This window comes from Lynx canadensis, chromosome B4 (assembly GCF_007474595.2).
Source record: "Lynx canadensis isolate LIC74 chromosome B4, mLynCan4.pri.v2, whole genome shotgun sequence".
Lineage (NCBI taxonomy): Eukaryota > Metazoa > Chordata > Mammalia > Carnivora > Felidae > Lynx > Lynx canadensis.
Genome location: NC_044309.1, coordinates 117132318 through 117156608, shown reverse-complemented (window position 1 = coordinate 117156608; position 24291 = coordinate 117132318). Strand labels below are relative to the sequence as shown.

The following is a 24291-nucleotide window of genomic DNA, read 5'->3' as shown; positions in this document are numbered from 1 at the left end:
AAATTTTTAAAAATTAAAAAATTAAATTAAATATATTTTAATGTTTATTCATTTTTGAGAGAGAGAGAGAGAGAGAGAGAGAGAGAGCAAGTGGGGTGGGAGCAGAGAAAGAGGGAGACACAGAATCTGAAGCAAGCTCCAGGCTCCAAGCTGTCAGCACACAGTCCAACACGGGGCTCGAACTCGCAAGCTGTATATCATGACCTGAGCCCAAGTCGGACGTCTAACCAACTGAGCCACCCAGGCGCCCCTCTTTTTTTTTTAATGTTGACAACATTGCTGCCCCATTGATCAGTGGATTCTATCTGACTTATACTGAAGAAAGGGAAAAAATTCTCAGTTGGTAAGTGAAAGTGTCTTGTTCAGTTTAATAGATGTTGTGCCTGAATCTGACACAACACACACACATGCACACACACATGAAAAAAAAAAAAGAAGCTGGATGGAAGGAAGGTAGGTAGGTAGATATGTTGCTGCACCAGAGGCACAGACATTTTCATGGAGAAAGGAAGGAAGGAAACAATCTTTTAACAGGTAGTATTTACATTATCATTCAGTGCTAAATATTTTGTATTTTGTTAATGATTTCCTTTTAATCTAAGGGTGGTTTGTGGGGTTTTTTTTTTTTTCGAGCTTCTTGTGTTGTTTGGATGTCTTAGTGATATTATTTGGTTTCCAAACAAATGGGAATGTTTTAAATAACTCTACCTTGAAAATAAAACTCTAATTTCCAAAATAAAAATCAATCTTGTTCCTGCATGAGGAAATCAAGTCTCCTCAAAATGTCTAGGAGAGTTTGACAGGACTGGCTGCATCTTCCCTGCACTGAGGGTGAGAGAGTCCAGCAAGAGAAGAGGGGAGTCTTCCTCTATGTATCTTGTCAAGGCAAGAACACACTCCAATGGCTTGGAAGAGAGGCAGAGCCAGCCCAGAGGGTGCAGCATGCTTCTTCTTTTACCACGTGAGCAGTTCCTAACATTAAGGGCACTCCACAACCAGCTCTGTCTCTATGAGCCACAGATATGAGCAGACCCAGCAGCCACAGAGGAAGCTCAGGAAGGACAGTCAGCATAAATAAACACTCAGTGACATGGAACCATAAGAGGAAGGCGACGGAAACCCGAAATAGGAAAACATTAGAGAATCCAGACACTGTCAGCTGTGTATTCGAGCTTTAGCAAATGAGTTAATACACTGGCACCAGTGGACATAGGATTCAGGATTCATACCATTATAAAAAAGAGTTACAATTAGGAAAAGAGAAAACACTGGAAAACATCCTGTAGCGTGGAACTGAAACTGGACCTATCAGTGTGAATTTATGGTTTTAGACAGATACATAGGTCTAGTTAGGTGGACATATATATTTCCCAGTTCTTTCTGCTGAAAGGGCCTAGAAGCACAGATACATCAGGAGCCACTAAAAGGAATCAACTGGTTCCAGGACCAGGGCAGGAAAGTACAAGATGAACATCTTGTGGTAAATCAGAGGAAGCTCAAAAACATGATGGGGACACATCAAAAAGATTAAGGAGCCAGGCTGAAAGGGCTCCTGCTGGCCAAATTTGGAACAATTTGAGACTCAAAATAAATAATGATGTTAATTTGATAAAGGGTATTCACAAAAAATAAACCTACCACAAATACCATTCTTAATAACAAAACGTTGAAAGCTTGAAAGCTTTTACTCTGAAACAGAATCAGACAAAGATGCCCACTAATACCATTTCTTTCAGCATTGAAATAGCAGGCTTAGTGAGAACAATAAGCAAGAAAAAGGCAGTGGGGGCAGGGAGAGTGTAAGGACTGAAAATAAAGGAATAAAACAGTTGGTAATCATAGACAGTATGATTATATATTTATGAAACCCAAAATAAACTACAGATAAAGTATTACAATTAATCAGCAAATTTATTAAGCCCATGGAAGACAAAGTCAATATATAAAAAAAAAAAAAACATTCTATTTCTACATATCAGCAACAAACAATTAAAAATGAAATTCTAAAAAGATATTTCTAGTAACTTAAAAAAATACCTAGGAATTAACCAAAGCAAAGATGTGCAAGACACTTTCTATTTTCACAGAAAATAAAAATTACAAGGATAATTTTAAACTATATAGAACTAAATGAGAATAAAAACACTACCATATACTAAAAATTGGAAGATACAGCTAAAATAGTGATTAGAAGGAAATGTGTTAGTCTTCAATGATCATGCTTTCTGATTCAAAGCAATCCCTACCAAATTTCCAACATGGTTTTTTTTTTTTTTTTGTATTTTTAAATTAACAATGTAATTTCCATTTTCCCCCAGGAATTACTTCTAAATGCCTATTTAAGTTTTTTAAATGCAGAGAATCATTTTTACTCTATCTTTTCAAAAATTGGTCTCTACTGTGTCTGATTATAGTAATGTGGTTTGTATGAGTACAATGTTTGAAACTTATTGAGACTTGTCTTATAGCCAATACTGTAAATGTTCTGTATGTGCTTTAAAAAATAAATGCTTTTTTAAAAAATCCTCTAAAAAATAAGCATTTTCCAGTTGTTGGTTATCCGTGACCTTTTTTTCTCCTAAATTTAGAATGAAGTTGTCAATTTCTGCCAAAATACTACCAAAATTAAATGAGGTAAGCATTCCACATCTGTATATACTCTTAGTGAAATGTTGGTTCAGGTCTTTTGCTCATTTTCTTTTCTTTTTTTAAGATTTTATTTTTAAGTGTCTTTTGATCATTTTCTAATTGGACTGTTTATTTTTATTATTCTTTTGAATTTTGAGAGGTCTTTATATATTCCAGATATAAGGTCTTTCTTGGAGACGAGCTTTGCAAATACTTCATCCCAAGTGTATAGCTTGTCCTTTCATCCTTTTCATAGAGTCTTTTACTAAGCAAAAGTTTTAAATTTTGATGAGGCCTGAGGTTGTATGGTAAACATATGTTTAGTTTTATAAGAAATCCCATAGTGTTTTCCAGAGTGGCTGAATCATTTTACATTCCCACCAGCAGTGTATTAATGACCTAGGTTTTCCTCATGATTGCCAGTATTTAGGGTTACCACTGTTTTTTATTTTTGCCATTAAAATAGGTTTTAATGATATCTGTGGCTTTAATTTGTGTTTCTCTAATGGCTAATGATATTGATCATCTTTTTATGTGTTTATTTGTCATCTATATATAAGTAAAACTTTATTTGTTCACAACATGATTGTCCACACGGAAAGCCTACATCTATGAATAAATTATCAAGTAGTATTGAAGACAGTTGTTTACAAATCAAATTATATTCCTATACAAAAGAATAAAAGCATTCAGAAATGTAATTTTAAAACACTGTTTACACTAATACCAAAAAGCATTTATCTGACATAGCTAATGAAAGATGTATGGCGTCTTTATGGAAAATATCATAAAAATTTACTGAAATATATTAAATAAGACCTAGGTATGTGGTCTGTATACTAATAGAAAAAATCAATATTGGGAGAAAAAAAATTCCCAAACCCATCTATATATTCAAACCTATCTCTATCAATATCATGAGTTTTTTGTATTACTTGACAAGCTATTCCAAACTACTCTGTGGAAGAATATCCAAGACTTCTTCAATATTGTGATATTGGCCCATGAATAGATAAACAGACTAAAGGATAGAAAAGAGAGCTCAAAACTACATATATGAAAACTTGCTAAATGACAAAAGTGACAGTGATGGCAGAATAGACTATTCAATAAATGGCTAATAACAACTACTCAATAAATGAGACTAGACACTTGGGTACCTGTACCAAAACTACAAAAGATGGGGAAGGAGATTCTTCCTTTCACGATTCACAAAAATAAATTACACTTAGATGAAACTTCTAAATGTGAAAATCTAAAATTTAAATTCACAGTGAAAATACCTTTACTACCTTGTTCAAAAACAATAAAGAGAAATGTTGACACATTTGATTCCATCAACAATTATAACTTTTGATTTAAAAAAGAAAACTTTTAGGATGCCCGGTGGGTCAGTCTGTTAAGCATCCAACTCTTGATTTCAGCTCAGGTCATGATCTCACAGTTTGTGAGAGCAAGCCCCACATCAAGCTCTGCACTGATGTGCACAAAGCCTGCAATTCTCTCTTACTCGCTCTCTCTGCCCCTCCCCAGCTCACACTCATAGTCTCTGTCTCTGTCTCTCTTTCTCTGTTTCAATAAATAAATAAACATTTTAAAATAAGAAAAAAGAAAACTTTTAACATGTAAATAGATAAGCCAAAAACTGAGAAAAGCATTAGTATCCAAATTTCTAAAAATAAATGAGAAAACAAGTTTTTAAATGGGATCTAAACAAGCAGCCTTGAGAACAGAAAAACCCCAGGATCTAATTAAAACATGAAAAGACTCCTAATCTCATTAGTAAACAAAGAAATTAAAATGAAAATAACAATGAGATAAATTTTCACAATTCAACAATCCACAAAAATTTGAAAATGTGATAATAACACCAACTGTTGGTAAAGACATTGAATACTGGAAACCTGACACACCACTGATGAAAATTTAAGAGCAACTTAGCAATATCTAGTAATGTGAAAGATGTTCATATCTTGGGAACTGTACTCCTATGTATTTACCCCAGAAACTCTCAACATTTGCATACAAGAGCTTTGTACAAGAATGACCTTTGCACTACTGTTTACATCAGGGAAAACTTGGGAAACAATTTAAATATCCATTTACAGGATACTAAATAAGTGAATTTTTATTTATTCATGCAATGGAATACTCTACAGTAGTAAAATGAGTAACTAGACATATATAATCAACATTAAAAATCTCAAAAATGTAGTATTGAGGGAAAGGAGCAAAATGGCAAAGCAAATTGTAAAAAAGTACTACACATTATTTAGGAGCATATACGTATTCAATTGAAGTATAAAATGGGGTGCCTGGGTAGCTCAGTTGGTTAAGTGTCTGACTTTGGCTCAGGTCATGATCTCGCAGTTTGTGAGTTCTGTGCTGACAGCCTGGAGCCTGCTTCAGATACTGTGTCCCCCCTCTCTCTTTGCCCCACCCCTGCTTATACTCTGTCTCTGTCTTTCAAAAATGAATAAACATTTTAAAAAAAACATTCAATTGAAATATTAAGTCACTTGTGATAAGCATGATAAATGACAATTTTGGTTAGTATTACTTCTGGTTTTTACAAGGGACAAAAATGCATTCCAAAAAGGATGCATGAGACTTTCAACTGTGTTTCAAAGTTTTATATTTTAAACTGCATATAAAAAACTGTACATGTTTTTTGTTATATTATTTTCTATGCTCATCTAAAATATGTCATCTTTCAGGTCATGTTAGTGGGGTATTGGGAAACTTTTCAATTAGCAATAATTGCATCTTAGATAAACCTCATTGGCTATGATATTACCACTGCCTGATGGAGAGTTTCGAGCAACAGTCATTAAGGATACTCACTGGGCCTCAGAAAGGAAATCATCAGTGAGACTCTTCACAGAGATAAGAGTTAAAACAGAATCAGTGAGAGATGAAGAATACAATAAACGAGATTGGAAACAAGTTTGACACAAGGAACAGCAGGTTGGAAAAGCAGAGGAATGAATTAGTGCCCTACAATATAAAATAATGGAAAATAATGAAGTTGAACAAAGAGAGAAAGAAGAACTATGCAACATGAGAATAGATTTAGGGAACTCAGTGACTCCATAAAATGTAATAATATTCATATTATAGGAGTCTCAGAAGAAGGAGAAAGAGAAAGGCAGGCAGAAAATTATTCTAAGAAATAACAGAAAACTTCCTAATCTGAAGAAGGAAGAGACATCCAGATCCAGGAGGCACAGATAACTCCCACTGAAATCAACAAAAGCAGTCCAACACCAAGACATATTACAATTACATTTGCAAAAATATAGTGATAAAGAAAAAAATCTTAAAAGCAGCAGGATAAAAGAAGTCCTTAACTTACAAGGGAAAACCCCTAAGGCTAGCTGGAGATTTCTCAACAGAAAGTTGGCAAGTCAGAAGGGAGTGGCATGATATATTTAAAGTGCCAAGCGGGAAAACTCTGCAGCCAAGAATACTCTATCCAGCAAGGCTATCATTCAGAATAGAAGGAGAAATAAAGAGTTTCCCAGACAAACAAAAACTAAAGGAGTTCATGACCACTAAACCAGCCCTGTAAGAAATATTAAAGGGGACTCTCTGAGAGGGAAAGAAAGACCAAAAGTGACAAAGACGAAAAAAGGAAACAGAAAATCTCCAGAGACAATAACAAAACAAGTAATAAAATGGCACTAAATACATACCTATCAATAATTACTTTGATTGTAAATGGACTAAAGACCCATCTATAAGCTGCCTATAAGACACTCACTTTAGACCTAAAGACACCTCCAGATTAAAAGTGAAGGTGGAGAAACATTTATCATGAAAATGGATGTCAAAAGAAAGTCGGAGTAGCGATACTTGTATCAGACAAGCTAGACTTTTTTGTTCTTTTTTTGTTTTTACCCTGCTTTGGTATTAGGGTAGTACTGGCCTCATGGAATGATTTTGAATGTGTTTCTCCTATTCCATTATTTGTAAGATTTTGATAAAGATTGTCATTACTTATTTTTTTTTAATGTTTGGTAGAACTTAGCAATGAAACCAAGTAGTATTGGGCTTTTCTGTTCCGGGATATTTTTTATTCTTAATTCAATTTTCATTCTTGTTGTTGGGCTAAGAATATTTCTTACTTCTTAGATTCAAGATTCATGATTCAGAGTTTTGGTAACTTGTTTTTTTTTTAGGAATTATCTGGGTTTTTTTTTCCAAGTTATCTGATTTGTTAGTATACAATTGCTTATAGTAATCTGTTATCACACTATGCATTTTTTGTAGTTATTTGTTCTATTGTTTTCTCTTCCATTTCTCATTTTGGTTTTTGAGTCTTTTTTTTTTCTTAGTTAATGCAGTTAAAGCATTGCCAATTTTGTTTATTGTTTGGAAAAACTGGTCATTACTTTCAATGTTATGTTATTGTTATTCTGGTCTCTATTTTATTTATTTATGACTTTTCTTTGTTATTTCTTTACTAAATTTCAGTAAAGTTTCTTCTTTTTTAGTTCCTTGTGGTATAATGTTAAGTTGTTTCCTTGCACTTTTTTTCTTAATGTAAGCATTTATAGCATTAAAAATGTCATAATTTAAATTTTTGTTTAATGTTTATATATTTTTGAGAGACAGAGACAGAATGTGAGTGGGGGAGGGGCAGAGAGAGAGAGAAAGACACAGAATCCGAAAAGGCTCCAGGCTCTGAGCTGTCAGCACAGAGACCGACATGGGGCTCGAACTCACAAGCCATGAGATCATGACCTGAGCCGAAGTTGGACACTCAACCGACCTAGCCTCCCAGGTGCCCCAAAAATGTCATAATTTAAATAAAGAAAATAAAGGAACAGTCAAACAGATAGTAGGCAAATACCAACAAAAACAAAGTGAGAGTGGTTCTATTATGCATATGTTGCTCTTAAGATCCAAATTACTAAATAAAGAAGGACATTTTATATATATAATGATGGTACGATATATAAAGAATATATAAGAATCATAAGTTCATACTCATAAAAATAGATGCTAAACATTTCATCATGATAAGTTTTATGGTTTCAGTTTTATGAACAAGAACATCAGGCCCACTAATAATTAAAAGTAATTTACCAATCAGGTTCTTGACCACCCTACCTAAACTACTACCTCCACCCAAGGCCAGTTACTCTAGGCATATCATCCTATTCATTTATTTTATAAAACTTATCAGAATGTTAAATTGTCTTGTTTATTTGTGTGTTGACTTATTTAGTGTGTTCCTATCATTAATATGTAAGTTCCCCAAGGGCCGTGATCTTATCTATCTAGTCTAACAGTGTATCCCCAATGCCCAAAATAATGCCAACCACATAGTAAACATTTATGGAATTAATTAATCAATTAATACCTTTCATGTTCCATCATTTCAGCAATAGATGGATTTTTAGAAAAAAATTCTCTTAGAGTTTCCTTTCTTTTACTTCTTTTTCTTGGCATCATTTCTATAGTCTTAATATAGGAGATAACAAAAATGTTACAAATTAAATCTAAACTATGAACACAATATTATAATTTATTCATACTCTAATGTTTATCTCTTGACAATGAAATACAGTGATATCTTTATAACTTTCAATTAAAATTACTATCAAAAGAAACAAAACAATATACGACTATAAAAATATCCACATGGAGAGGAGCCTAGCTGGCTCAGTTGGTTAACTGTTCAACTTCAGCTCAGGTCATGATCTCACGGCTTATGAGTTCGAGCCCCATGTCGGACTCTGTACTGACAGCTCAGAGCCTGGAGCCTGCTTTGGATTCTGTGTCTCCCTCTCTCTGCCCCTCTCCTGCTCACATTCTGTCTCTCTCTCAAAAATAAAGAAACATTAAAAATTTTTTAAAATATCCACATGGGGGGCGCCTGGGTGGCTCAGTCGGTTGAGCGTCCGACTTTGGCTCAGGTCATGATCTCGCAGTCTGTGAGTTCGAGCCCCGCATCAGGCTCTGTGCTGACAGCTCAGAGCCTGGAGCCTGCTTCAACTTCTGTGTCTCCCTCTCTCTCTGCCCCTCCCCCTCTCATGCTATGTCTCTCTCTCTCTCTCTCTCTCTCTCTCTCTCTCTCTGTCAAAAATAAATAAGCATAAAATTTTTTTTAAAAAATATCCACATGGTAACTTAAGAATTATAATGTATTATATAATAATAATATTGTTTATTGGTATTTCCTTCTGTTTCTTTTTTTTTTTTTTTCTCTCTTAAGAAAGAGAGAGCAGGGGAGGGACAGAGGAAAAGGGAGAGAGAAAGAATCGTAAGTAGGCTCCATACCCAGCATGGAGCCCAATGTAGGGCTTGATCTCATGACAATGAGATCACAATCTAAGCCAAAATAAGAATCGGGCACTTAACCAGTTGAGCTACCCACGCACCCCTATTTCATATTATAATAAATACAATGCAGCCAATCATTTCTAGATACATGAATTTCTTAATTTCATTAACTTAAAATTCAAAACTCTTACTCTTCCAATCTCCATTACTGCAGCTTTGAACTTCTTCAAAGGTTTGCCTGTCTTTTTACACAAAATATTGTCTTTATATTTTGTTCTTTTAATTCCAAGTAGGGATTCATTCCTCCTAATACAAAAATAAAAAGTCAGTTAAAAGGATCTGTAAGAATTTACAAAACTATCCCAAAGCAATAAATCTTTAATGAATGTTGTCACTGAAATCGTATGAGAAGAATGTCCAAAACTGTTTGTGTCTCATGCATAAATTAGACTGTGATATTCCTGATCATCAAGGAATAACTGCCCTCTCGAAAGAGCAAAATGTAATTCATACCATAACATATGATGAGAGCTGATGTATGACATAGAAGAAACAGAATTGAACTGAAAATAAAACAACATGAACACATCCCTTTAAAACTGAAAAGATAACTACATAAGAGTTTCCCTGGACAAGCTATCTTGCTACCAACAGATTTCAGTCTCTTTGGTTCCATCATGTCAAGGCTCTTAGCTGTTACCATGTTCTGAATACCAACAGGTGCTAAGCATTTTATGTGACTATGAAAACTTATCCCCTCCTCCAATGACTTGTAGAAGTTCTTAACCTCATTTTTTCAATCAGCCATGGGCCCCTAAGGTAATCCAGGCCCTTCCAGCACTGTGAAGTCTCTCATTATCCCTCCTTCTATTGATACTTATCATCTACTGTCCCTGAAATTTCTATTTTTTCTAAAATTTATATTTCTTTGGGTAGGTATTTGCTAATTCCAGCAAAACCCTGCTATCACATGATAAATGAGATCCAAAAACTTAAATTGAATAAAATGTAAGGCTAATGAAATGTAAGGCTAATGAAATGACTGGGTGAGTCTGGATAACTAGTTACAGGAGTTGGGGTTTCAAATTCACCTTGGTCCCAATGGCTGTTGGCCACTTATTTCAATTTTAATGAAGATGATCCTGGATCCTATGGTTGGTTGGGACTCCAGCCCAGCTGCAGCAGTTCCAAGAGTCCCCCAGTTAGTTGGCATTCGTTTTGGCAAATGTTTTGTCTCCATCAACTAGGAAGCTTGGACCAGTGACCACTGGGGACTTGGGGAACCACCCTGTGCAACTTGCATCTGGAGACTGGTTGCCTGCTATTTTCCAAGCAGGTTGGTCTCTTCTCTATCCCCTGCCTCACCCACCCTCCAGAATGCTTGACCTGGTTTCTGTTACTGCAGAAAGATACAGGAAGGAGAGAAGGTCATGGATATACACTTGCCATCTTCCAATTTTCTCAACATTCGCCTCCATGCTCTGCAGAATTCTCACCCACTGAATCAATTAAACTCCTCCCACTTCCTGACCTCATCAAAGAATGCTTCCTCCTAGCTTTTTATTTTGTTTATGGTATGTTATGAAAAATGGGATTTTTAAATTTTTATGTAGTGTTATTGATCTTTGATTTCATGGCTTATTGATTATTTTAATTACTTACATCAACACCTGTTTCTGACTAAAAACATTGAATCCCAATGCCTATCTGCCTATAATTTCAAAAACAGAACTCTGTTATACTTTATCTGATAATACAAATCTCTCTTTTGCTCTTTTTTATTTTTCAAATATATTTCATTATTCTAGGTCATTCCATAAAATGAATTTTATTAGAATTACATTAAACCAATAAATTAATTTGAAGATAATAGAAATTAAAGTAGTCCACTGCCCATCAAGTAATGTACTATGTCTCTCCATTTATTCAAGTCATTTTCAAAAATATCCCTTAGTGAAAATGTTTGATCTTCTTTTATTAGCCTAAGTCTCCTTACAAATCCTGATAAATTTAATCCCATGCTTCATAGAAATGGGATCATTTTTCCATTATACTGTCTAGTTGATATAGGAGAGCTATTGGCTTTGCATCTAGCTATCCTATGGAATTCTCTAATTAGTTCTGATAGTTACTGGTTAATTAGCTTAAGTTTTAAAAAATAATTATTTGCAAATAGCAATCACTTTATCTCCTTTTCAGAGTACTTCACTGAAGAATTCATTTGACAAACATTTTGGAGACCCTATTTTGTGATAATCACATGAATTCTAATCTTAAATTCTATTTCTTATTTAATGCTCTGGCAAGAACTTTCACAACAAAAGGGGCGCCTGGGTGGCGCAGTCGGTTAAGCGTCCGACTTCAGCCAGGTCACGATCTCGCGGTCCGTGAGTTTGAGCCCCACGTCAGGCTCTGGGCTGATGGCTCGGAGCCTGGAGCCTGTTTCCGATTCTGTGTCTCCCTCTCTCTCTGCCCCTCCCCCGTTCATGCTCTGTCTCTCTCTGTCCCAAAAATAAATAAACGTTGAAAAAAAAAATTAAAAAAAAAAGAACTTTCACAGCAATGTTAAATGATAGAAGGAATAAGTTTCCTTGTTAAAAAGCTAATTTGAACAGAAAATATTCTTCTACACCTAATTTGCCAGGAATGGTTGTTGAATTTCACCACATGACTTTTTAGCATATGCTACAGGCTCCTTTGACTACCAGTAATAATTACATTTGCAGATTTCCTACTACATTTATATTGAGAATAAGATCTACATTTTCTTTTTTTTTTTTAATTTTTTTTTCTTTTTTCAACGTTTTTATTTATTTTTGGGACAGAGAGAGGCAGAGCATGAACGGGGGAGGGGCAGAGAGAGAGGGAGACACAGAATCGGAAACAGGTTCCAGGCTCCGAGCCATCAGCCCAGAGCCTGACGCGGGGCTCGAACTCACGGACCGCGAGATGGTAACCTGGCTGAAGTCGGACGCTTAACCGACTGCGCCACCCAGGCGCCCCTAGATCTACATTTTCAATGCTGAATTTATAAGCTAGTACTTTACGAATTTTTGTTTCTATATACTACTGATTTAGAATTGACTATTTTTAAAATTCTTTTTATAAAGCTGCTATCAGAGACTGGTGTGATAAATTTAGTAGGAAACTTTAAACCCATGTACTGAAATAGCTTTATGTAAAGTAAAAATTATCTGTTCCTTTAAAATATGAAAGAAGTAGCCTAAAAAAAATCTGAACTATTCAATTTTTTACTATTTCAATCAATTCTTATTTAAAAAATTCCAGATTATCATTTTCAATTAGAAATTTCTAATTTATTCATATTAAATTGTATATGCTATTATCTAATGGTTATTTAACTGCTTCCAAATGTATGATTATTACCTCTGTGGATTACTTGTATTTCACTTTCTCTTATTACGGTGGCTGGAAATTTGCCTAATTTATTCTTATCTTCAAAGAACTAGTTCTAGTAGTTACCAATTAAATGATTTTGAAACCATTATTTAATTTCAACTTTTATTTTTATTTTCTTTTTTTGCTTTCTTATATTTATTTCATTTTTCTAATTGCTTGAGTTCAATGAAAGTTCATTTGATTTTATTTTTAATTTTTAGTAATAGAGGCTTCTAAAGCTAAAAATTTCTCTATTTTGAGTACTTTTGATGTTAGGGTTTCTCATTATCATTAACTTTCAAAAGTATACTTTCAGTTAGATTTCTTTTTTGATCCAATAATTACATATGCCAGTATTTTTTTATAAAATTTCAGTTTTAGGGGCACCTGGGTGGCTCAGTCTGTTTAAGCGTCCAACTTGGGCTCAGGTCATGATCTTACAGCTCGTGAGTTCAAGTCCCATATCAGGCTCTGTGCTGCCAGCTCAGAGCCTGGAGCCTGCTTCAGATTCTGTGTCTCCCTCTCTCTTTGCCCCTCCCCCATTCGCACTCTGTCTCTCTCTCTCTTTCTTAAGAATAAATTAACGTTAAAAATTTTCAGTTTTATTATACTGTAAAACTATGTGGTCTTTACAAATTTTACTCTAGGTTATCTATTGAGCCTTATTCTGCAACTTAAATATTACTTTTTAAATATTACTTTTTTAAAAAAATTACTTATTAAAAAATATTACTTTTTAAAAAATTAATGAGTGCTTTAAAAGGTGTTTAGTCTCGATTGGCTATATATATTAAATTAATCTTACTAATTATATGCATGTTCTGTGTTCTTTTTATTTCTTTCTAAAGTAGCATGTTCAACTCTCTCAATATTATTATATTTCTGTCAAATCAATCTTGTCTTCTCAGCAGTTACTTCCATATACATTGATTTTTTTTTTTTAATATAGAACATGAAAATTCATGGGGGCCTGAGTGGCTCAGTTGATTAAGTGTTGGACTCTTGATTTTGGCTCAGGTCATGACTTGATCTTATGGTCGTGGGATCTGCCCACTTTGGGCTCTGTGCTGGCAGCTTAGAGCCTGCTTAGAATTCTCCCTCTCACTCTCTCTCTGCCCCTCCCCACTCATGTTCACTTTCTCTTTCTCTCTCAAAATAGATAACATTAAAAAAAAAAAAAGAACATGAAAATTTATGAAATACCTTTCCATTGTCATTTATAAGCATGATTGGTAGAATCACCCACTTTGAATGTGAAAAGGTAGAATTAAAAATAAGTAACACAGAGATTATTCTTTTTTCTTTTTGAAAGAGTTTCCTTTTTATTTTTATTTTTTATTTTTTAGAGAGAGAGAGAGCACACATAAGTGGGGGAAAGGAACAGAGAAAGAGAGAGAATCTTATTAGGCTCCACACTCAGCGAAGAGCCCCCAACATGGGGCTCAATCCCACGATCCTGGGATCATGACCTGAGCTGAAATCAAGGGTCAGACTGAAATCAAGGGTCAGATGCTCAACTGACTGAGCCACACTGGTGCCCTGAATTATTCTCTAAAATATTACTGGTACAATTGATAAGCTGGGGTTGGTGGGGGGTGGGGGGTGGAGAACCTGAAGTTTAATCTAAATCCCCACACCAAAATAAATTCCACATGGATTAAAAGATTAAATATAAATCATGAAACCATAAAATTGGAAGAAAACACAGCTGCACATTTTTCTGTTGCAGAAAATCTCTTTTGTGCAAAACTATGTTAAGCATATGAACATAAAAAGAAAATAGGTATTACTATCCAGGTAGAAATCAAAGTTTTGCATCTGTTCCTCCTCTATATTCCCTGAGTTGGAGAAGAACATCCTAAAACATCTGCTCAGACTTGAAAATTGAAATCATTATGAACTTAGTCACACTGTTCAATCTCCAACCTTGAGTCTTTTGTTACACCACTGGTCAATGATTCTAAGCCACTTACTCTGTTTTCCTCTTTCAAAATATCTACTATTCTTAGGTTGGACCCCCACAATCAGCCCTCCAAATTTCACCATACACCAAATGTCTTCTGATTCTCTTTGGTATTAACAATGTTATTTGTAGCTTCCAAACTTCTAATTTCAGCTCTGATTTTTTTTTTAATTTAATAGAACTTTCTGACTAATTCTCTGAATACCATAACCTGTGAAATTTAATGAAAGCAATTTCCTCCTTTATCACTTGAAAATATGAAGCACATAAATACCAAGCTTTTTTTTCTAATAAATGAAGTGCCTGTTTTAGGAAGAATGTTTTTCTACATGTTTTTCTGAGAATGTTTCCCTTTTGCTGCCATGTTTTAAATAGACCTCATGTTATTGATGCTTCTTTTTACTAAAATGAGAGACAGATCAATGCATAATGGTGAAAGGGAAGACCAGTTGTTGGAAGAAAATGTTTAGTTATTTATCTATTTACACACACAGACATAAATCCTTACTGTCTCCTAAGTGGCTGTTTACCCCACACTACGTGCATACTCCACCATCTTTTCCATCCACTTTATACATCTTAAAATGACAATGTTACCTCTTTTCAAGCTTTAAATATTATAAAATATATACTACAAATACCTTTTTAAGAAGTCATAAACAGGATTTGTTATCTCCACCATAAGATGAAATTTTTCATCGTTCATACATTTTAGCATAACTTGTGTAAAGAATTCTAGGAATCTAGGTCTCTGCTTAAATTTCATAACTGTGAAAACAAAGAAATGTATAGCAGTAAATGTGTCAAGAACTCCTGTCTTTCCAAGATCAAATAATCCTTTATGGTCTATATTTCATTTGTTTTCCAAATATCTCAGTGTTGAAAATTAGTTCATAAAAGTTGCCTCTAATGTCAGACAAGTTGGGGGGAAAAGTGCTAATTATCAAAATTACTAGTTATCCTAATTTTTATTCTCTCTCACTCTGAGCTAAGCAATAATGCTGCTATTTCTTCATAGCTGGACTTGACAATCACTCACATTTTTCAATTACCTAGTACTCATAAGCTTCATAACATCACTCACTACCAAAATAAGTCACCATCAAAGTTCTGTCTTTCCAGATTTTAAATCATATTACTTGACAACCAATAGTTATTTTGTGTTATTCTAAACAGGTAAGAACTCAAAACCTTCTGTCTAGAAAAGTGAGATCTTTCAGACAACAACAAAATCCACACAATAAATGATCTTCAATAGAAAATCGAGTGAACAGCACATATACGTTTAGGTCACCTACCTTCTTTCACAGCACCTTTGACCGACCAGTTTAAAACAATAGGGTAAAGAAATACAGGGTCCTCTGTTCCTGAGAGTTCAGTTGTAACATCTAAGGTTTAAAAAATTAGTAAGTTGTAGGTTCTGTTTAACGTGAATAACCAAAAATGAAAATTCTTTGGAAGAATGTTCAAGCATTCATTCTAAATTATGTGCTTTCAAAATATCAACTACATCATTATATTTGGGGGCATTAAAAACTTCAGTGATCTTAGTTATTTTCCTTTCATTTTTCCCCCTAAAAGCCAAGGAGATCACCACCAAAGAGGTGAAGAGTTTCTAAAGCTTGAGTCTCTCATATTCAATGGCTGTCATATTACCAGCAAACCCCAGACTCAGAAACATACCAATTATGTTAACTTTATTTTTACAAAATTACTTTTAAAAGACCGTAAAATATAGAATAATGAACAGCACAGCCACTGGAGCAAGGCTGCCTGGGTTCAAATTCTAACACCAACAATTTTTAGTTATGAGACCTTGTTAAGTTACTCATCTTCTCTGTGCCTCAGGTTCTTTACCTTTAAAATGAGCATAAGAGTAGCTCCCTCATATGGTTGTTATATAAGGGCCATATGAGTTTCAATATGTATAAAACACTTAAAATACTTCCTGGCACACAGAAAGTACTGTACAAAACTATTATTTTATGATTGTTTTGTTATTAAATCTGTTGTTTGGCTAGTAACATTACATTGTGCTTCTTAGTAAAATGTTTTTACTGACAAAATGAAAATAATTCACATCTCTAAAACACTTCACATTTTAAAGAATTATATTTTTATAATGAGACAATTACAGCTTTCCCAAAGCTAGGTTTACTGGTTGTGTGAATAATAGAGCATTGGGTTCAATTCATTAATTCAACTCAAAACAGACTTTGAAGAGAGAGAGAGAGAGAGAGAGAGAGAGAGAGAGATCCAGGTCAGGGAATTGTGATCCCAGATAGAACTGAGGCACACTAAGAGAGGTGAGGTCAGGACACAGAATTCTGCAAGTAGTCAGTTCCAGGAAGGCTGAGGGGCCAAAAGTAGAACCTCCTACTTGAGGAAAATGTGGAGAGAAAAGGTACTCTCTTATTCTTCCAGAAGGTTTGAAGTACCTGCTAAAAAGCAGGTGATAATATTTATCATCACTAGAAACTAAATCAATTTCTTAAGCAGATTTCCAAACTGCAAACTCCAAAATTCTAATCACTGTATGCACAGTGGTCCATTTTGAAATTCCTATTTGGCACAATGACCTAAAACTAAACCACTCTTTCACTTGAGCAGACTGTGGTTCAAATCACTCACTCATTAACACACTTCACGCTATCCTTTTATTTCTGTTACATTTCTGCCTTTGAAAGAGTAGTGATTCTCAATTTTGCGCTCCCCTCACCAATACACTTGGCAACATTTGCCTCCCAGTTGATTGTCAAAGCAGGGAAGATGGTGTGCCAAGCATCTAGGTAGAGGACAGGGATGCCGCTCATCATCCTAGGGTACTCCACAGCAAAGAATTAGCTGACCCAAATCGACAAGAATGTCGAGGCTGAGAAACCCTGCTTTAGAATCAAAAATAAGCCAGCTATGTAATCCTAAATAAATCACTTAATCTTCATGAACCACATCAGAAAAAAAGCAGTTAGCAATCCATTATTAACACAGTATTTTTAGGATTAATGAAATAATGTAAAAGCACCTTAAAGGATTTATTTACCAAATGCTAATCTCATCTTAATCCTTTTAACAAAATAGTTTCTTATTTAAAAAAACAAAACAAAACATAATGCCAAGTAGAAGTATACAGAAAGAAAAAAAAAATGACTACATTGCTTCGTCAGTTTAAGTAGGTGGGTCTCCAACAAGGCCAGCTGTTCATTTATTTTTTCAGGTAATAATATCTGCTGTGGCTTCTTAGGCTTGTAAGACTTCTTAGAAGAACCCTAAAAACATTGGTTAAGTGTCAGAACGTACTTCAACATGTTTCAACAATTGTCACTTTGAAGTAATAATCTTTAAATTACGATTTCATACTTTCACGCCTGGTGGATAAAAACTACAATCTACATGGCTAGGTGATACAAATGAATAATTAATAATAACAGTCATTTCATCCCAACTAAATGACAAACACAATACTCAGTATTTTATGGAGATTAAACAAAATATTTCTTCTCTTCCCCTCTCCCTTCTTTCCAGTAACTTCTACACCCCAAAACCCCAACTAGCACCATCCCTTCAACCTATACACACTTTTCTGAAAGCAGCTGAGGGTAGAGCTCTAAAAAATCCTCAAAAGAAAACTCCCATCTTGCCCTCAGAAATGTATTCCTTTTTCCCTTTTCTTCTTTCCTTTCTTTTTTCCCAGAGGAGCTTCTTTACAACTAAGCTAATTGCCTTTGCTGCTTTGCCTTTCATTGAAACATAACAAGATCTGCAATTAGTGGATTAAGTATTAGTGGATCTGTGCTCAGTCTCCCCACCATGTTTTCAACAGTCTGAGCCTGAGAACTGAAGTGTTAACGTCTCCTGTTCTCAAACAAACAAACAAACAACCCTCCCAAGCCCCTACAGGCTTAAAGCGTCCTTGAGGGGCTATAACAATTTCTGACTCATAAATTAGGCGTTAGCTTCTCGGTCCCTACAGTCTTAGAAAGAAGTATCACAACATTCCACTGGGCTTGGGGCTCCATGGAAGGACACATGGGGTCCTGCCCTGCAATGATGTGAAGGAATAGGCTCATGAGTCAAGGCCTGGGTGACATAAAGGGCCTGGCGGCTGATGGACTCTGACAGTGAACAACAGTTGGTGGAAAAAAACCCTCAAAATGCATCCAGCTTAATCAAAACTCTCTCTAAACAAAATGACCCTTCACCCCCCAAAAAAGTATTATGGCTTAACAAAATTCGTCCAGTAAAACAGTGGTAGTTTTTGAAGCTTTTTGTGGCAAGCACACACTTACTTTGGCATATAATTCATTATATAATAGAGATAGAGATGGGGCCAGTCCAACAGAAACAGAGTCTAGGGTTGACAGTCTCTCTCCCCACCCCAGTCAGTGAATTAGTAGGCTTCAAGTAATTCCTAGTGCTCGTCAGAAATGAAGCAACATTTCAAAATTTGATCTATAAAAACACATAACCGTATGGTTTCAAGAAAAGGCAATACAATGGGAGGCAGATACTAAAAAGTAGTCTTAGACATTAGCAGTTTCATAAAGAAGACAATTTAGGTGACACAATGAGGTTAGGAAAAATCTGTGAACAAACTAAAAAGCTCTGACGGGTATTTACTACATTCGCTGACCCACCCAGAATCATAAAATCAATTTGGGAGAGACTTTACAGGGCTTTTAGTCCCCTGTCCAGCTGGGCATAGGAAGCTCTATCAACACCTGATGGTCAGTACTGGTGAGAGAGGCTCTTCGGTATTCCAGCATGGATGCTTCTAAATAAGGAAACTCTTTGCTATATACCACTTTTTGTTTATATAAATATGACAAATTTGAAACTAGCCAATTTTCTAGCACATTTGCTAATATCACATGACACTTAAAAGACTCAAATAAGTATACGTTTTAAGACAAGAAACAAAAATCAATTACCTCCTCTTGTGTTTCTTCTTGGTCAGTCACACCAAATAGAGATTTGCACCCTGATGTGATGTCTAACATCTTTTTTCCATAATTTATAATCATAACTGCCAGGTCATATTCTTTCCATGAACGCAGAATCTAATTGAAAATATTTATTAATTATTATTAAATATTATTAATTACCCCTTGTCTATTTTCAAGTGTCATCCACCATCTTTCATAAACTCAAAAGTCCCATTAATGTTTGGGTCTAAGAATTCCCCTGATTTTGTTAAGGAAACTGGTAATTTACCTCCAGATTATATTTCCCCACAATTAAAGCTGCATGATTCCACTGCTTTAAATAAAGGACAAAATAACAAGATTATCTCCTCAATAATGAATTTCCCATATTTCTGGGACATATAACCATATATGTTTCGGTATAGGAAGTTAACTGTTAAGAAAATATTTCCACTTAACACATCCATGTTAAAACAAAATCATTCTAAAAAGTCCATATAACCACCGCCTCCTGTCTTGAGTTGCTTTCTATGTAAAATGGCATAGAAATGTCTGGGTTAGGGGGTGATTTAAGAACGGTAAATGATTCATAAGACATTCTAGTGGTGGACTAGACTAGAGACAAGCTGTGTTGGGCAGATTCTCCATGAACCAGAGCTGCAACAGACGCTGCAATCATAAAAAGGGGAGCTGCTCTCATCCACAATTTGTTACTAATTACTATTCTTTGGCCTTCTCTAGCCTGGCCCTTACCTAGTGTAAAGCACTCATCTCCTTGTACTTTAAGCTTACAAAATATTGAGCCAAATATAAATTCTGACACTCACTATGGTTTCAGGCCTTCATGCCTCCCTACCCCTGAGGCATTTCTCAGAACAACTTGCCCACTTTATTTATAAAGCTTCACCAGGTCATGAACATCTGGGCGCTAGCATCAACTCTAGAAAGGTTTCCCTGGCCAGCAGTCTGATTTGCATAGGGGACACCTTCATGGTGAACCCCATAAGGCCATTCTCTAAGAGTATAAATAAGCTTGTAGGAATTTGTTAGATGTAGGTGTATTCTGTCAAGCTAACTTAGTATTTACTTAAGATAAGTAACAACTGTTACTTCCCATACAGTGAAAGGATATATACACGGGTGGTTGCATAAATCTGATAATACCTACCTGATCCAAGGTGCTAAGAAATAGAAATACTTCGTGGGACCCGGCAATAGCGTTACATTAACGCTGACCATGGAACTGAGTGTGGGAAGGAAAACGGTGAAATAAATCTTGAAAAGGTCAATGGGGTTAGGTCAATCGGGGCTTTAAATGCCAGGCAAAACAGTCCAGTGTCATTATAAAATTGATATCAGAGGGAGTATGTTGTATTAGAAAGCAGAAATGAGCTGATGTTTGCTCTCCATTCAACTTTGCTCTCTGATGTAGGTGGAGGCTTAGAACTAGAAAGGACTGTGTCGTCTTTTCCCCTTATCTTCATATGACAGTACAAAATGATAAATGATAACGAATTTTTCCAATCAAAAGGGAAACAGAGAACCAATTCTACTTAACACACCAAATGGTGAACAGAAATAAAAAGGCTATGCCAGATGTTTAGCATAATAAGTTTTAAACAATGCAAACATAATGGAACATTTAACATGACTTGTCTCAGAAAGGGGCACTTCATTTGGAATTCTGGCAACTTTTAGAAAAAATACTGCTGCTTAAAGAAGAAAGATTGAGTCATCTGAACAGATTACCAATGTTTTAAGCAGAACAGAGAAAGGACACAGAGCCATTAGACTAATTGGACTTTCCATGTCATAACAGAAAATCCATACAAAAAATGTGTTTATAAAAAAATGAACACCTGAAATCTGGGACTCGAGGCTAGGCCAGGGTTCTGGGGTTACCGTCAGGCTGGAGGAAGCTTCCGAAAGGACAATTCTCAGCATATCAATTTGGGACAGAAGCAGCTCTGATATCAAAATCGTCACATTAATATTCATTTTACTTTTTACAGATGTCCAAAATACATTCAGGGTCATTTCTATAATAATATCACTTGGATCTCAATGTGATTCTTCAAGTTGTGGGGGAAAGCTAGTGGAGTTGTGGATGGCAAGTAAGGAATCACAGGGCCAGTCCCAAGCTGCTGTGTGCTATGGGAGAAAAATCACACAAGGCTGAGAGAGGAGACATGTGAATTCAAGGACTTCAACATGCACTAGGCCCCAAATGCTGGTCTTTTGTTCTAGGTCAGTACTCTCTGCAATCATCCACAGGAGCTGCTGCAAAACCTCCCATTCTTCTCAATCTCGGAAACCCACCCTTACTCCTTACTTCCTTACTCTCAGCAAATGACCTTGCTTCCTATTCACAGAGGAAATATAGGGAAACTAGCTTATCTCCTGTCCAGAAACCTACCTACACACTCACCTGTAACTCCAGCCATCCTACTCTCCTGTTAGTGGAGAGAGGTCAATCTCCCATCCAGACTAACCCCCCCCCCCCACCTGTGCTAGGACTCACCGCCTCCTGCCTTCTCAGGGATCTTGCTCCTATATCCTCATCCTTTCCCTATCCTGGCTCCTCTCCTTTAATGGTCAAATGTGGAGTGCCTGGATAAGCAGAATTGGTTTGTTGGTTGGTTGGTTGGTTGGTGTTTTGTTTTGTTTTGTTTTGTTTTGTTTTGTTTTGTTTTGAGAGAGAGAGAGAGAGAGAGAGAGATTGAATCTTAAGCAGGCTTCAAGCCCAACATAGAGCCCAATTCAGGGCTCTGTCTCAGGACTGTGAAATCAATACCTGAGCCAAAATCAAGCGTTGGATGCCTAGCTGAGCTACCCAGGCACCCCAGGTTGGTTGGTTTTTAGCAGGAGAAGTTGCTATTGGCAACTTGCAACCTACAAGCTGCGTTGGAATAGTTTCTTTGTTCTGGAAGAAACATTACAGTAGCTGCTATTAGTTATTTAAATGCAAAGTGAGTAGTTGTCCAGTACCCTGGAAAGAGAGTATAACCTGGCCTTCTTTTATTTGAAAAAGACATTCCTCTCCTGGAAATACTTACTGATGGACAAATATGGGGGGCAGGCAGTGGGGGACGCCAAGCAGAGAAGATATTCCAAAGAAAAGTAACCTTGGAAGATATACTTTTAGTCCAGCATAACACTAATTAATGTGTGTATAATTGTAACATCAGAAATGGAAAGGGGCACTTTGGATTATGTGAGACTCCTGCTTTCTCACTGGTTACACCACATGATAATGGCAGCGCTGATAGCACCAGAGAGATTCTCAAGGTTGAGGTTGGGAATGACAAAACAGCTGTGGACCAATTAACTCTCCTCTTCTTCCTCTTGACTAATGGAAGCAGGACAGGCCCCTTGGATTTAGTGCACTCTTAAATAATTCTCTTCCCTTCTCACTCTACACACTGTCCCCAGACGATATCATCTATTTGTATTGTTCATTTGAGTCCATATATTAATGATGGCTTTGTCCTTATACATATTTGGCCTCTCTTGAACTCCAAGACGGTAGTTCCAATTATATAATATACACCTCTTTGGATATCCTATTAGCCCCAAAAGTCAATATATTCAAAACTCAGTATCTTTTCTCTCTTTCCCATACAAAATTACTCCCTCTCCAGAGTCCAACAAATAGTATTCACTCAACTGCTGAGTCCAGATAGCTGGATTACTGTTGACTCTCCCCTCTTTGCCTTGTATCCCCACATACTCAGTAGTTTTACAGGTTGTCAACTCTATCTCATAAATAACTCTTAAATCCTTTCAATTCTATCTCCCACTTTTTCACACTATAGTAGCCTCCCCTCCTAAGCATGGGGGATATGTTCCAAGACCCTAGTGGATGCCTGAAACCTCAGATAGCACCAATCCTGATATACATGTTTTTTTTTTAATACATATGTGCCTATGATAAAGTTTAATTTATAAGTTAGGCAGAGTAATAACAACTATAATAATAAAATAGAACATTTATAACAGTATACTGTAATAAAAGCCATGTGAGCAGAGTCTCTCTCAAAATATCTTGTACTGTGCTCACCCTTCCCCTTGTGATGACGGGACATGATAAAATGCCTGTGTGATGAGATGAAGTGAGGTGGATGACGCAGGCACCACAACACAGCGTTAGGCTACCGCTGACCTTCTGACAACGCATCGGATGGAGGCCCATCTGCTTCCCGATGCAGTTGACCGTGGGTACATGAAACCGCGGAAAGCAAAACTGCAGATAAGGGGAGACTGCCATGGTTCAGTTTATCATCTCTCACCCTCTAACTCCCTCCCTGCTTCAGGTCTTATCCCACTCTACTAGCTGTTGTGCCACCAGAATAATTTCTCTTTTCTAAAATGCAAATTTCATTATGTCATTTCCAGGTTTAAAACCCTTGAATGGCTCTTCTCTGACCTCATTAGAGGGCCATTCATCATCTGGTACCTGTTCACTACTCCACTTTTCAAGGTGACTGGAACACATCCTTCACAATTAAAAATAAATCTGATTCTTCTTTTCCCAAACTTTAAAATTATTTCATATTTTCCCATTGATTACTCTATGAGGCAATGTTAATAATCCTGTATCTGTCAAATATTTTTTTAATATTTGCCTTTAAGCCTTGTTAATAGTGCCTTGCCATAAAAAAAAATTATTTTAATTATCATGTAATCTATTTATCTATCTTTTCCTGTGTACCTTTTAAATTATATGCCCTTTTGAGAAAGGTCTCCTCTGACTTCAAGGCCATACAAATATCCATCTGGACTTTATTTTGTTTATAGTAGGAGGTAGAGCTCTGGCTTTGTTTATTTACAGATGAATAGTCAGTTATACCAACACCTTTTATTAAATAAAATATTTTAATAAATTATCATTTTCCCAATAAATCCAAATGCCACCTTTGTCATATATTAAGTTCTTCTGTAGACCTGGGACTGGCTATTCCTGGACTCTTCTATTCTTCTGAACTATTTGCCTATTACTTTGTTAACACCATTTTTTATTGAAGTGGCCTTATAATAAGTCTTAGTATGTATTGAGAACTTTAAGTTATTCTAATCAGTTTCAGAGAA

The 24291-nt window shown here is 35.8% G+C and overlaps 1 protein-coding gene across 1 annotated transcript in view; it reads right to left on the bottom strand.

Annotated features, from left to right (window-relative positions):
* The window catches only part of CFAP54 (cilia and flagella associated protein 54), a 353980-nt gene that overhangs the window by 210289 nt on the left and 119400 nt on the right, over positions 1-24291 (bottom strand). Inside the window, exons 27-32 of the mRNA XM_030323452.1 lie at positions 19210-19338; positions 17433-17547; positions 15580-15669; positions 14923-15049; positions 9111-9225; positions 7997-8097 (exon numbers count right to left, since the gene is read on the bottom strand). Coding sequence (XP_030179312.1) covers positions 7997-8097; positions 9111-9225; positions 14923-15049; positions 15580-15669; positions 17433-17547; positions 19210-19338 — 677 coding nt within the window. The remainder of the gene's footprint in view (positions 1-7996; positions 8098-9110; positions 9226-14922; positions 15050-15579; positions 15670-17432; positions 17548-19209; positions 19339-24291) is intronic.